Source organism: Mustelus asterias, chromosome 17, assembly GCF_964213995.1.
Source record: "Mustelus asterias chromosome 17, sMusAst1.hap1.1, whole genome shotgun sequence".
In the NCBI taxonomy this organism is placed as follows: domain Eukaryota; kingdom Metazoa; phylum Chordata; class Chondrichthyes; order Carcharhiniformes; family Triakidae; genus Mustelus; species Mustelus asterias.
This window is the reverse complement of record NC_135817.1, coordinates 11409734-11426724: the sequence shown is the minus strand read 5'-3', so window position 1 is coordinate 11426724 and position 16991 is coordinate 11409734. Positions and strand designations below refer to the sequence as shown.

The 16991-nt window shown below is 48.1% G+C and overlaps 1 protein-coding gene across 1 annotated transcript in view; it reads right to left on the bottom strand.

Annotated features, from left to right (window-relative positions):
* The window catches only part of LOC144506250 (potassium-transporting ATPase subunit beta-like), an 81961-nt gene that overhangs the window by 61801 nt on the left and 3169 nt on the right, over positions 1-16991 (bottom strand). The window contains exon 2 of the mRNA XM_078232110.1: positions 16705-16833. Within this exon, the coding sequence (XP_078088236.1) occupies positions 16705-16833 (129 nt within the window). The remainder of the gene's footprint in view (positions 1-16704; positions 16834-16991) is intronic.

The following is a 16991-nucleotide window of genomic DNA, read 5'->3' as shown; positions in this document are numbered from 1 at the left end:
CGATGCTGAGAATCACACAGTGAGACACACTGACCGTTACACAGTGCTGAGAATCACAGTGAGACACACTGACCATTACACAGTGCTGAGAATCACAGTGAGACACACTGGCCATTACACAGAGCTGAGAATCACACAGTGAGACAGACTGACCGTTACACAGTGCTGAGAATGACACAGGGAGACACACTGACCATTACACAGTGCTGCGAATCACAGTGAGACACACTGGCCATTACACAGTGCTGAGAATCACACAGTGAGACAGACTGACCGTTTCACAGTGCTGAGAATCACACAGTGAGACACACTGACCGTTACACAGTGCTGAGAATCACAATGAGACACACTGACCATTACACAGTGCTGAGAATCACACAGTGAGACACACTGACCGTTACACAGTGCTGAGCATCACACAGTGAGACACACTGACTGTTACACAGTGCTGAGAATCACACAGTGAGACACACTGACTGTTACCCAGTGCTGAGAATAACACAGTGAGACCCACTGACTGTTACACAGTGCTGAGAATCACACAGTGAGACACACTGACTGTTACACAGTGCTGAGAATCACACAGTGAGACACACTGACCGTTACACAGTGCTGAGAATCACACAGTGAGACACACTGACTGTTACCCAGTGCTGAGAATCACACAGTGAGACACACTGACCGTTACACAGTGTTGATAATCACACAGTGAGACACACTGACCATCACACAGTGTTGATAATCACACAGTGAGATACACTGACTGTTACACAGTGCTGAGAATCACACAGTGAGACACACTGACCATTACACAGTGCTGAGAATCACACAGTGAGACACACTGACCGTTACACAGTGCTGAGAATCACAATGAGACACACTGACCATTACACAGTGCTGAGAATCACACAATGAGACACACTGACCGTTACACAGTGCTGGGAATCACAATGAGACACACTGACCATTGCACAGTGCTGAGAATCACACAGTGAGACACACTGACCGTTACACAGTGCTGAGAATCACACAGTGAGACCCACTGACTGTTACACAGTGCTGAGAATCACACAGTGAGACACACTGACCGTTACACAGTGCTGAGAATCACACAGTGAGACACACTGACCGTTACACAATGCTGAGAATCACAGAGTGAGACACACTGACCGTTACACAGTGGTGAGAATCACAGTGAGACACACTGACCATTACACAGTGCTGAGAATCACACAGTGAGACACACTGACCGTTACACAATGCTGAGAATCACACAGTGAGACACACTGACCGTTACACAGTGCTGAGAATCACAGTGAGACACACTGACCATTACACAGTGTTGATAATCACACAGTGAGACACACTGACTGTTACACAATGCTGAGAATCACACAGTGAGACACACTGACCATTACACAGTGCTGAGAATCACACAGTGAGACACACTGACCGTTACACAATGCTGAGAATCACACAGTGAGACACACTGACCGTTACACAGTGCTGAGAATCACAGTGAGACACACTGACCATTACACAGTGCTGAGAATAACAGAGTGAGACACACTGACCGTTACACAGTGTTGATAATCACACAGTGAGACACACTGACCGTTACACAATGCTGAGAATCACACAGTGAGACACACTGACTGTTACCCAGTGCTGAGAATAACACAGTGAGACACACTGACCGTTACACAGTGTTGATAATCACACAGTGAGACACACTGACTGTTACACAGTGCTGAGAATCACACAGTGAGACACACTGACCGTTACACAGTGCTGAGAATCACACAGTGAGACACACTGAGTGTTACCCAGTGCTGAGAATCACACAGTGAGACACACTGACCGTTACACAGTGTTGATGATCACACAGTGAGACACACTGACTGTTACACAGTGTTGATAATCACACAGTGAGATACACTGACTGTTACACAGTGCTGAGAATCACACAGTGAGACACACTGACCATTACACAGTGCTGAGAATCACACAGTGAGACACACTGACCGTTACACAGTGCTGAGAATCACAATGAGACACACTGACCATTACACAGTGCTGAGAATCACACAATGAGACACACTGACCGTTACACAGTGCTGGGAATCACAATGAGACACACTGACCATTGCACAGTGCTGAGAATCACACAGTGAGACACACTGACCGTTACACAGTGCTGAGAATCACACAGTGAGACCCACTGACTGTTACACAGTGCTGAGAATCACACAGTGAGACACACTGACCGTTACACAGTGCTGAGAATCACACAGTGAGACACACTGACCGTTACACAATGCTGAGAATCACAGAGTGAGACACACTGACCTTTACATAGTGCTGAGAATCACACAATGAGACACACTGACGATTACACAGTGCTGAGAATCACACAGTGAGACACACTGATCATTTACAGTGCTGGGAATCACAATGAGACACACTGACCATTGCACAGTGCTGAGAATCACACAGTGAGACCCACTGACTGTTACACAGTGCTGAGAATCACACAGTGAGACACACTGACCGTTACACAGTGCTGAGAATCACACAGTGAGACACACTGACCGTTACACAATGCTGAGAATCACAGAGTGAGACACACTGACCTTTACACCGTGCTGAGAATCACACAATGAGACACGCTGACGATTACACAGTGCTGAGAATCACACAGTGAGACACACTGACGATTACACAGTGCTGAGAATCACACAGTGAGACACACTGACTGTTACACAGTGCTGGGAATCACAATGAGACACACTGACCGTTACACAGTGGTGAGAATCACAGTGAGACACACTGACCATTACACAGTGCTGAGAATCACACAGTGAGACACACTGACCGTTACACAATGCTCAGAATCACACAATGAGACACACTGACCGTTACACAGTGGTGAGAATCACAGTGAGACACACTGACCATTACACAGTGCTGGGAATCACAGTGAGACACACTGACCATTACACAGTGGTGAGAATCACAGTGAGACACACTGACTGTTACACAGTGCTGAGAATCACACTGTGAGACACACTGACCGTTACACAATGCTGAGAATCACACAGTGAGACACACTGACCGTTACACAGTGCTGAGAATCACACAATGAGACACACTGACGATTACACAGTGCTGAGAATCACACAGTGAGACACACTGACCGTTACACAGTGCTGAGAATCACACAGTGAGACACACTGACCATTACACATTGCAGAGAATAACAGAGAGACACACTGACCGTTACACAGTGCAGAGAATCACAGTGAGATACACTGACCATCACAAACTGCTAAGAATTACACAGTGGGACACACTGACCATTACACAGTGCTGAGAATGACACAGGGAGACACACTGACCATTACACAGTGCGGAGAATCACTCAGTGAGACACACTGACTGTTACACAGTGCTGAGAATCACACAATGAGACACACTGACTGTTACACAGTGCTGAGAATCACAGTGAGACACACTGACCATTGCACAGTGCTGAGAATCACAGTGAGACACACTGACCGTTACACAGTCCTGAGAATCACAGTGAGACACACTGACAATTACACAGTCCTGAGAATCACAGTGAGACACACTGACCACTACACAGTGCTGATAATCACACAGTGAGACACACTGACCATTACACAGTGCTGAGAATCACAGTGAGACACACTGACCATTACACAGTGCTGAGAATCACAGTGAGACACACTGACCATTGCACAGTGCTGAGAATCACACAGTGAGACACACTGACCGTTACACAGTGCTGGGAATCACACAGTGAGACACACTGACTGTTACACAGTGCTGAGAATCACAGTGAGACACACTGACCGTTACACGGTGCTGAGAATCACACAGTGAGACACACTGACCGTTACACAGTGCTGAGAATCACAGTGAGACACACTGACCATTACACAGTGCTGAGAATCACAGTGAGACACACTGGCCATTACACAGAGCTGAGAATCACACAGTGAGACAGACTGACCGTTTCACAGTGCTGAGAATCACACAGTGAGACACACTGACCGTTACACAGTGCTGAGAATCACAATGAGGCACACTGACCATTACACAGTGCTGGGAATCACAGTGAGACACACTGACCATTACACAGTGCTGAGAATCACAATGAGACACACTGACCATTACACAGTGCTGAGAATCACAGTGAGACACACTGGCCATTACACAGAGCTGAGAATCACACAGTGAGACAGACTGACCATTTCACAGTGCTGAGAATCACACAGTGAGACACACTGACCGTTACACAGTGCTGAGAATCACACAGTGAGACACACTGACTGTTACACAGTGCTGAGAATCACACAGTGAGACACACTGACTGTTACCCAGTGCTGAGAATCACACAGTGAGACACACTGACCGTTACACAGTGCTGAGAATCACACAGTGAGACACACTGACTGTTACCCAGTGCTGAGAATCAAACAGTGAGACACACTGACCGTTACACAGTGTTGATAATCACACAGTGAGACACACTGACTGTTACACAGTGTTGATAATCACACAGTGAGATACACTGACTGTTACACAGTGCTGAGAATCACACAGTGAGACACACTGACCGTTACACAGTGCTGAGAATCACAATGAGACACACTGACCATTACACAGTGCTGAGAATCACACAATGAGACACACTGACCGTTACACAGTGCTGGGAATCACAATGAGACACACTGACCATTGCACAGTGCTGAGAAACTCACAGTGAGACACACTGACCGTTACACAGTGCTGAGAATCACACAGTGAGACCCACTGACTGTTACACAGTGCTGAGAATCACAGTGAGACACACTGACGGTTACACAGTGCTGAGAATCACAGTGAGACACACTGACCGTTACACAATGCTGAGAATCACAGAGTGAGACACACTGACCTTTACATAGTGCTGAGAATCACACAATGAGACACACTGACCATTACACAGTGCTGAGAATCACACAGTGAGACACACTGACTGTTACACAATGCTGAGAATCACACAGTGAGACACACTGACTGTTACACAGTGCTGAGAATCGCCATGAGACACACTGACCGTTACACATTGCAGAGAATAACAGAGAGACACACTGACTGTTACACATTGCAGAGAATCACACAATGTGACACACTGACCATCACAAACTGCTGAGAATTACACAGTGGGACACACTGACCGTTACACAGTGCTGAGAATGACACAGGGAGACACACTGACCATTACACAGTGCTGAGAATCACTCAGTGAGACACACTGACCGTTACACAGTGCAGAGAATCACACAGTGAGACACACCGAGAGTTACACAGTGCTGAGAATCACAGTGAGACACACTGACCATTACACAGTGCTGAGAATCACAATGAGACACACTGACCATTACACAGTGCTGAGAATCACACAGTGAGACACACTGACTGTTACACAGTGCTGAGAACCACAGTGAGACACACTGACCATTACACAGTGCTGAGAATCACAATGAGACACACTGACCATTACACAGTGCTGAGAATCACACAGTGAGACACACTGACCGTTACACAATGTTGATAATCACACAGTGAGACACACTGACTGTTACACAGTGCTGAGAACCACAGTGAGACACACTGACCATTACACAGTGCTGAGAATCACAATGAGACACACTGACCATTACACAGTGCTGAGAATCACTGTGAGACACACTGACTGTTACACAGTGCTGAGAATCACACCGTGAGACACACTGACCGTTACACAGTGCTGACAATCGCCATGCGACACACTGACTGTCACACAGTGCTGAGAATCACAGTGAGACACACTGACCATTACACAGTGCTGAGAATAACAGAGTGAGACACACTGACCGTTACACAGTGCTGAGAATCACACAATGAGACACACTGACGATTACACAGTGCTGAGAATCGCCATGAGACACACTGACCGTTTCACAGTGCTGAGAATCACACAGTGAGACACACTGATTGTTACCCAGTGTTGAGAATCACACAGTGAGACACACTGACCGTTACACAGTGTTGATAATCACACAGTGAGACACACTGACTGTTACACAGTGCTGAGAATCACAGTGAGACACACTGACCGTTACACAGTGCTGAGAATCACAGTGAGACACACTGACCATTACACAGTGCTGAGAATCACAATGAGACACACTGACCATTACACAGTGCTGAGAATCACAGTGAGACACACTGACCATTACACGGAGCTGAGAATCACACAGTGAGACACACTGACCGTTACACAGTGCTGAGAATCACACAGTGAGACACACTGACCGTTACACAGTGCTGAGAATCACAGTGAGACACACTGACTGTTACACAGTGCTGAGAATCACACAGTGAGACACACTGACCATTACACAGTGCTGAGAATCACACAGTGAGACACACTGACCATTACACAGTGCTGAGAATCACACAGTGAGACACACTGACTGTTACACAGTGCTGAGAATCACAGAGTGAGACATACTGACCGTTACACAGTGTTGATAATCACACAGTGAGACACACTGACTGTTACACAGTGCTGAGAATCAAACAATGAGACACACTGACCGTTACACAGTGCTGAGAATCACACAGTGAGACACACTGACTGTTACACAGTGCTGAGAATCACACAGTGAGACACACTGACCGTTACACAGTGTTGATAATCACACAATGAGACACACTGAGAGTTACACAGTGCTGAGAACCACAGTGAGACACACTGACCATTACACAGTGCTGAGAATCACAGTGAGACACACTGACCATTACACAGTGCTGAGAATCACACAGTGAGACACACTGACCGTTATACAATGTTGATAATCACACAGTGAGACACACTGACTGTTACACAGTGCTGCGAATCACACAATGAGACACACTGAGAGTTACACAGTGCTGAGAATCACACAGTGAGACACACTGACTGTTACACAGTGCTGAGAATCAAACAGCAACACACACTGGCTGTTCAACCGTATTCAGAATCACAGACCATTACGCAGTGCTGAGAATCACACAGTGAGACACACTGACTGTCACACAGTGCTGAGAATCACACAGTGAGACACACTGACCATTACACAGTGCTGAGAATCACAATGAGACACACTGACCGTTTGATGCGCGTTATCATACACGAGGCTCGATGCTCAGGAAATAAAGGCTTTTATTTGCTGTAACAAAGCAGCTACCAATTATATACACGATCCCAGACTGAGGGGTCCCAGCCAGAGCAGGGACCTTTATACCTCTCCCAGGAGGCGGAGCCCGACTGGGATGTACCACAACACTACAATACAAAGGTGTAACAACCCCACCCTAACCCCAACAGCAACAAGTGGAACAACCCATCCCTAACCCAACAGCAACATATGTACATACTTGTAGTACTGGCCAGACCCTGGCTCAGTCCTATCCAGTGGGAACCAATGATGGTTCACCACATTCACCCCTCCTTTGAAAACAAAGGCCGGCGGGGTACAAAAACAGAATAATTTGTCATCAGTCTATAAGTTCAGACGGTCAGGGGGACCGCACCGTCGTTGTGACCTCCTCAAAACCGGCGGGGACACCGGAGTAGGCACTTGCGATGGCGTTCTCCCCAAGGCGATGTCCAGCTGTTCCTCCACAGACTCACAGGCCGGTTGACCTTGAGGTGACGGTAATCCATGGAGTCCCGACACGCCCTGAAGTGGCGACCATCCTCTGGACTCAGGCAAGCTGTACACGAGAGTAAAAGGGTTAAGCAATGGTCCCGATGCTGCCCGCGCCGTGTCCGGGGGGGAAACAAGAGTTATGGGGTTTGTAACAGGGGATATGGGAGCGACAGGGGTTGCTACGTCCCCTGCTGGCGCCAGGTCTCGGATCGAGACCGTGTCCTCTCGCCCGTTAGGGTATGCCACATAGGCATACTGAGGGTTGGCGTGGAGGAGATGGACCTGTTCGACCAACGGGTCGGACTTGCGGGCCCTTACATGTCGCCGCAGGAGGACAGGTCCTGAGTACGTCAACCAAGACGGTAATGAGGTCCCCGAGGAAGACTTCCGAGGGAATGAAAACATCCTCTCATGGGGAGTAGCGTTGGTTGCCGTACACAGGAGTGAGCGAATAGAATGGAGCGCATCAGGGAGCACCTCTTGCCAACGGGAGACTGGAAGGCTTTTTGACTTCAACGCCAGTAAGACAGCCTTCCAGACTGTAGCATTCTCACGTTCCACCTGTCCGTTACCCCTAGGGTTGTAGCTCATGGTCCTACTAGAGGCAATCCCGTATGAGAGCAGGTATCGCCTCAAGTCATCGCTCATGAACGACGAGCCCCTATCGCTGTGAATGTAGCTGGGGTACCCGAACAGGGTGAAAAGATCACGAAATGCCTTGATAACCGTGGCAGCGGATGTATCAGAGCAGGGAACAACAAAAGGGAATCTAGAGTACTCGTCAATGATGTTGAGGAAGTACACATTCCGATCTGTTGAGGGAAGGGGGCCCTTAAAATCGACACTCAGTCTCTCGAAGGGACGAGTGGCCTTGACTAAATGTGCCCGGTCAGGTCGGTAAAAGTGCGGTTTGCATTCCGCGCATACCCGACAGCTTCTTGTTATGGACCTGACGTCCTCCACCGAGTAGGGCAGATTGTGGGTTTTATAAAGTGGTAGAGCCGAGTGACCCCAGGATGGCATAGGTCATTATGGAGAGCCTGCAAACGGTCCTCCTGTATACTGGCGCATGTTCCACACGAGAGGGCATCCGAGGGCTCATTGAGTTTCCCTGGACGATACATGATGTCATAGTTATAGGTGGAGAGTTCAATTCTCCACCGCAAGATCTTGTCATTCTTGATCTTGCCCCTCTGCGTGTTATTAAACATGAACGCCACGGACCGCTGGTCCGTGATCAGGGTGAACCGTTTTCCCGCCAAGTAATGGCGCCAGTGCCTGACGACCTCCACAATGGCCTGGGCCTCCTTTTCCACCGCTGAATGGCGGCACGGTAGCACAGTGGTTAGCACTGCTGCTTCACAGCTCCAGGGTCCCGGGTTCGATTCCCGGCTCGGGTCACTGTCTGTGTGGAGTTTGCACATTCTCCTCGTGTCTGCGTGGGTTTCCTCCGGGTGCTCCGGTTTCCTCCCACAGTCCAAAGATGTGCGGGTTAGGTTGATTGGCCAGGTTAAAAAAAAAAAAAAAAATTGCCCCTTAGAGTCCTGGGATGTGTAGGTCAGAGGGATTAGCGGGTAAAATATGTGGGGGTAGGGCCTGGGTGGGATTGTGGTCGGTGCAGACTCGATGGGCCGAATGGCCTCCTTCTGCACTGTAGGGTTTCTATGATTTCTATGATTTCTATGAATGCCGAATTTCGGGGCCTTGGAGGGTGCAGGAAAAAAATGCGACGGGCCTGCCCGCCTGGTTAAGTGTGGCGGCCAGGGCGAAATCAGATGCATCACTCTCCACCTGAAAGGGGATGGACTCATCAACAGCGTGCATCATAGCTTTCGTGATGTCGGCTTTCAATTTATCAAAGGCCAATCGGGCCTCTGGCGTTAGGGGAAAAGTAGTGGACTTAATGAGCGGACGGGCTTTGTCCGCGTAATTGGGAACCCACTGCGCATAATAAGAGAAGAAGCCTAAGCATCTTCTCAGTGCTTTTGCACTAGTGGGCAGGGGAAGTTCAGAAAGGGGGCGCATACGGTCTGGATCAGGGCCAATGACCCCGTTTTCCACCACGTATCCTAGGATGGCTAAACGGCGCGTACGAAACACACACTTCTCCCTGTTGTAGGTCAGGTTCAGGCGAGATGCAGTGCGTAGGAAATTCAGGAGATTCGTGTCGTGGTCCTGCTGGTCATGGCCGCAGATGGTGACATTATCCAGGTACGGGAAGGTAGCCCACAGCCCGTTCTGGTCCACCATTCGATCCATAGCACGCTGGAAGACCGAGACCCCATTGGTGACACCAAAGGGAACCCTGAGAAAGTGATACAAGCGACCATCCGCCTCAAAAGCCGTGTATTGTCGGTCCTCTGGGCGAATGGGGAGTTGGTGGTAGGCAGACTTGAGGTCTATGGTGGAGAACACCCGGTACTGCGCAATCTGATTGACCACGACCATCGCAGGCCGCACTGCTGTTCCTAGATTTGGATCGGCACACTTTCGAATAGTGCCCCTTCTTACCGCAGGCGGAGCACAACACAGCTTTAGCGGGACACCGTTGCCGAGTATGCTTCGCTCCCCCACAGAAGTAACACCGCGGGCCGCCCGGAGCTGCTGCCGTCGTCTGGCCCAAGTGTGAGCACGCCATTACGCAGCATTTCGAACCCGAGGGACGAGGAGGGATTGGCGACTGCTCCTGCCACGTTGTCTCCACGTGGTCTTCAGGATACAATACTAGGCATTTGGAGGCTGTCTCCAGCATCTCCGCTAGTTCTATTGCCTGGGTAAGGTCAAGGTTACCTTTCTCCAGCAGTTTAAGTCGAATGTACGACGATCCGACTCCCACCACAAACGCATCTCGGGCGAGGTCGTTCATACTCTGCTCAGCCGACACAGCTTTGCAGTTACAGCCCCTGGCTAGCTGTAGGAGCTCGTTCGCATATTCCTCCATCGTTTCGCCAGACTGCCGTCGTCGAGTGGCTAAGAGGTAACGAGCGTGTATTTCGTTTGGCGGTTTGATATAACGCTTCTTCAGAAGCTCGAGGGCCTTTGTGTAATCGGTGCCCGCACGGATCGCGAGGTAGACAGTGTCGCTTACCCTCGCATGGAGGACCCGGAGTCTGTCATCATCTGTGGTGACCGCTGTGGAGGCTGCCAGGTAGTCTTCGAAACACTTCAGCCAGTGGTCGAATGTGTTAGACGTGCCCACCGCACGTGGATCTAGTGTAAGGCGTTCCGGCTTCAGTATCTGCTCCATACTCTCTTTTTTTTACTTCGACAAGAGTTTATTTACAGCAAATAAAATTGATGCGCGTTATCATACACGAGGCTAGATGCTCAGGAAATAAAGGCTTTTATTTGCTGTAACAAAGCAGCTACCAATTATATACACGATCCCAGACTGAGGGGTCCCAGCCAGAGCAGGGACCTTTATACCTCTCCCAGGAAGCGGAGCCCGACTGGGATGTACCACAACACTACAATACAAAGGTGTAACAACCCCACCCTAACCCCAACAGCAACAAGTGGAACAACCCATCCCTAACCCAACAGCAACATATGTACATACTTGTAGTACTGGCCAGACCCTGGCTCAGTACTATCCAGTGGGAACCAACGATGGTTCACACACCGTTACACAGTGCTGAGAATCACAGTGAGACACACTGACTGTTACACAGTGCTGAGAATCACACAGTGAGACACACTGACCGTTACACAGTGCTGAGAATCACAGTGAGACACACTGACCATTGCACAGTGCTGAGAATCACAGTGAGACACACTGACCGTTACACAGTGCTGAGAATCACAGTGAGACACACTGACCGTTACACAGTGCTGAGAATCACAGTGAGACACACTGACTGTTACACAGTGCTGAGAATCACACAGTGAGACACACTGACCGTTACACAGTGCTGAGAATCACACAGTGAGACACACTGACCGTTACACAGTGCTGAGAATCACAGTGAGACACACTGACCGTTACACAGTCCTGAGAATCACAGTGTGACGCACTGACCGTTACAAACTGCTGAGAATTACACAGTGGGACACACTGACCATTACACAGTGCTGAGAATCACAGTGAGACACACTGACCATTACACAGTGCTGAGAATCACACAGTGAGACGCACTGACAGTTGCACAGTGCTGAGAATCACACAGTGAGACTGACTGGCCATTACACAATGCTGAGAATTACAATGAGACACACTGACCATTACAAGCTGCTGAGAATTACACAGTGAGACACACTGACCATTCACAGTGCTGAGAATCACAATGAGACACACTGACCATTCACAGTGCTGAGAATCACAATGAGACACACTGACCGTAACACAGTGCTGAGAATCACAGTGAGACACACTGACCATTACACAGAGCTGAGAATCACAGTGAGACACACTGACAATTACACAGTGCTGAGAATCACACCGTGAGACACACTGACCATTACACAGTGTTGAGAATCACACATTGAGACACACTGACCGTTACACAGTGCTGAGAATCACACATTGAGACACACTGACCGTTACACAGTGCTGAGAATCACACAGTGAGACACACTGACCATTACACAGAGCTGAGAATCACAGTGAGACACACTGACCATTACGCAGTGCTGAGAATCACAATGAGACACACTGACAGTTACACAGTGCTGAGAATCACAGTGACACACACTGACCATTACACAGTGCTGAGAATCACACAGTGAGATACACTGACCATTACACAGTGCTGAGAATCACTCAGTGAGACACACTGAGCGTTACACAGTGCTGAGAATCACAGTGACACACACTGACCATTACACAGTGCTGAGAATCACACAGTGAGATACACTGACCATTACACAGTGCTGAGAATCACTCAGTGAGACACACTGACCGTTACACAGTGCTGAGAATCACACAGTGAGACACACTGACCATTACAAAGTGCTGAGAATCACAGTGAGACACACTGACCATTACACAGTCCTGAGAATCACACAGTGAGACGCACTGACCGTTACACAGTGCTGAGAATCACACAGTGAGACACACTGACCTTTACACAATGCTGAGAATTACAGTGAGACTGACCATTACACAGTGCTGAGAAACACACAGTGAGACACACTGACTATTACACAATGCTGAGAATTACAGTGAGACATACTGACCATTACACAGTGCAGAGAATCACACAATGCGACACACTGACCATTACACAGTGCTGAGAATCACAGTGATACACACTGACCGTTACACAATGCTGAGAATTACAGTGAGACACACTGACCATTACACAATGCTGAGAATTACAGTGAGACACACTAACCATTACACAATGCTGAGAATTACAGTGAGATTGACCATTACACAGTGCTGAGAAACACACAGTGATAACACTGACCGTTACACAGTGCTGGGAATCTCACTGAGACACACTGACCATTACACAGTGCTGAGAATCACACAGTGAGACACACTGACCATTACACAGTGCAGAGAATCACACAATGCGACACACTGACCATTACAAACTGCTGAGAATTACACAGTGGGACACACTGACCGTTACACAGTGCTGAGAATGACACAGGGAGACACACTGACCATTACACAGTGCTGAGAATCACTCAGTGAGACAAACTGACCATTACATAGTGCTGATAATTACACAGTGAGATACACTGACCATTCACAGTGCTGAGAATCACAATGAGACACACTGACCATTCACAGTGCTGAGAATCACAATGAGACACACTGACCGTTACACAGTGCTGAGAATCACAGTGAGACACACTGACCATTACACAGAGCTGAGAATCACAGTGAGACACACTGACCATTACACAGTGCTGAGAATCACACCGTGAGACACACTGACCATTACACAGTGTTGAGAATCACACATTGAGACACACTGACCGTTACACAGTGCTGAGAATCACACATTGAGACACACTGACCGTTACACAGTGCTGAGAATCACACAGTGAGACACACTGACCATTACACAGAGCTGAGAATCACAGTGAGACACACTGACCATTACACAGTGCTGAGAATCACACAGTGAGACACACTGACCATTACACAGTGCTGAGAATCACACATTGAGACACACTGACCGTTACAGAGTGCTGAGAATCACACATTGAGACACACTGACCATTACACAGTGCTGAGAATCACACCGTGAGACACACTGACCATTACACAGTGCTGAGAATCACACATTGAGACACACTGACCATTACACAGTTCTGAGAATCACTCAGTGAGACACACTGACCGTTACACAGTGCTGAGAATCACACAGTGTGACACACTGACCATTACACAGTGCTGAGAATCACAGTGAGACACACTGACCATTACACAGTGCTGAGAATCACACAGTGTGACACACTGACCATTACACAATGCTGAGAATTACAGTGAGACACACTAACCATTACACAATGCTGAGAATTACAGTGAGATTGACCATTACACAGTGCTGAGAAACACACAGTGATAACACTGACCGTTACACAGTGCTGGGAATCTCACTGAGACACACTGACCATTACACAGTGCTGAGAATCACACAGTGAGACACACTGACCATTACACAGTGCAGAGAATCACACAATGCGACACACTGACCATTACAAACTGCTGAGAATTACACAGTGGGACACACTGACCGTTACACAGTGCTGAGAATGACACAGGGAGACACACTGACCATTACACAGTGCTGAGAATCACTCAGTGAGACAAACTGACCATTACATAGTGCTGATAATTACACAGTGAGATACACTGACCATTCACAGTGCTGAGAATCACAATGAGACACACTGACCATTCACAGTGCTGAGAATCACAATGAGACACACTGACCGTTACACAGTGCTGAGAATCACAGTGAGACACACTGACCATTACACAGAGCTGAGAATCACAGTGAGACACACTGACCATTACACAGTGCTGAGAATCACACCGTGAGACACACTGACCATTACACAGTGTTGAGAATCACACATTGAGACACACTGACCGTTACACAGTGCTGAGAATCACACATTGAGACACACTGACCGTTACACAGTGCTGAGAATCACACAGTGAGACACACTGACCATTACACAGAGCTGAGAATCACAGTGAGACACGCTGACCATTACACAGTGCTGAGAATCACACAGTGAGACACACTGACCATTACACAGTGCTGAGAATCACACATTGAGACACACTGACCGTTACAGAGTGCTGAGAATCACACATTGAGACACACTGACCATTACACAGTGCTGAGAATCACACCGTGAGACACACTGACCATTACACAGTGCTGAGAATCACACATTGAGACACACTGACCATTACACAGTTCTGAGAATCACTCAGTGAGACACACTGACCGTTACACAGTGCTGAGAATCACACAGTGTGACACACTGACCATTACACAGTGCTGAGAATCACAGTGAGACACACTGACCATTACACAGTGCTGAGAATAACACAGTGTGACACACTGACCATTACACAGTGCTGAGAATCACTCAGTGAGACACACTGACCATTACACAGTGCTGTGAATCACAGTGGGACACACTGACTGTTACACAGTGCTGAGAATCACAGTGAGACACACTGACCATTACACCGTGCTGAGAATCACACAGTGAGACACACTGACCATTACACAGTGCTGAGAATCACACAGTGAGGCACACTGACTGTTGCACAGTGCTGAGAATCACAGTGAGACACACTGACCATTACACCGTGCTGAGAATCGCAGTGAGACAGACTGACCGTTACACAGTGCTGAGAATCACAGTGACACACACTGACCGTTACACAGTGCTGAGAATCACAGTGAGACACACTGACCATTACACAGTGCTGAGAATCACACAGTGAGACACACTGACCATTACACAGTGCTGAGAATCACAGTGAGACACACTGACTGTTACACAGTGCTGAGAATCACAGTGAGACACACTGACCGTTACACAGTGCTGAGAATCACAGTGAGACACACTGACCATTACACAGTGCTGAGAATCACAGTGAGACACACTGACCGTTACACAGTGCTGAGAATCACACAGTGTGACACACTGACCATTACACAGTGCTGAGAATCACAGTGGGACACACTGACTGTTACACAGTGCTGAGAATCACAGTGAGACACACTGACCATTACACCGTGCTGAGAATCACACAGTGAGACACACTGACCATTACACAGTGCTGAGAATCACACAGTGAGGCACACTGACTGTTGCACAGTGCTGAGAATCACAGTGAGACACACTGACCATTACACAGTGCTGAGAATCACTGTGAGACAGACTGACCGTTACACAGTGCTGAGAATCACAGTGAGACACACTGACCATTACACAGTGCTGAGAATCACACAGTGAGACACACTGACCATTACACAGTGCTGAGAATCACAGTGAGACACACTGACCATTACACAGTGCTGAGAATCACACAGTGAGACACACTGACCATTACACAGTGCTGAGAATCACAGTGAGACACACTGACTGTTACACAGTGCTGAGAATCACAGTGAGACACACTGACTGTTACACAGTGCTGAGAATCACAGTGAGACACACTGACCGTTACACAGTGCTGAGAATCACACAGTGAGACACACTGACCATTACACAGTGCTGAGAATCACAGTGAGACACACTGACTGTTACACAGTGCTGAGAATCACAGTGAGACACACTGACTGTTACACAGTGCTGAGAATCACAGTGAGACACACTGACCATTACACAGTGCTGAGAATCACAGTGAGACACACTGACCGTTACACAGTGCTGAGAATCACACAGTGAGACACACTGACCGTTACACAGTGCTGAGAATCACAGTAGGACACACTGACCATTTCATAGCTGAATTGTTGCATCTTACCTGGTGTTTTGAGCCGGTCCTGATATGTCGGCACGTATGGGTTTGTCGTGTACAACAGTACAAACAATGCCAGAGCGAACAATAAACACATCACAACGTAGAAGGCCGCATAGTACAAAATGATGAGAACTAAGAGAGGAAGAACAAAATGTTATATGGAAGTAAATGTAATGGATACACATCATAGCAACAGTGTTTTCAGCCCAATCACTGTCTGCCACTCCTCCTGTCCTTACCTCTATCTGTTTAAAGCTGCAGTACCTTCTCCCCAATATGTTTCTCTCGCC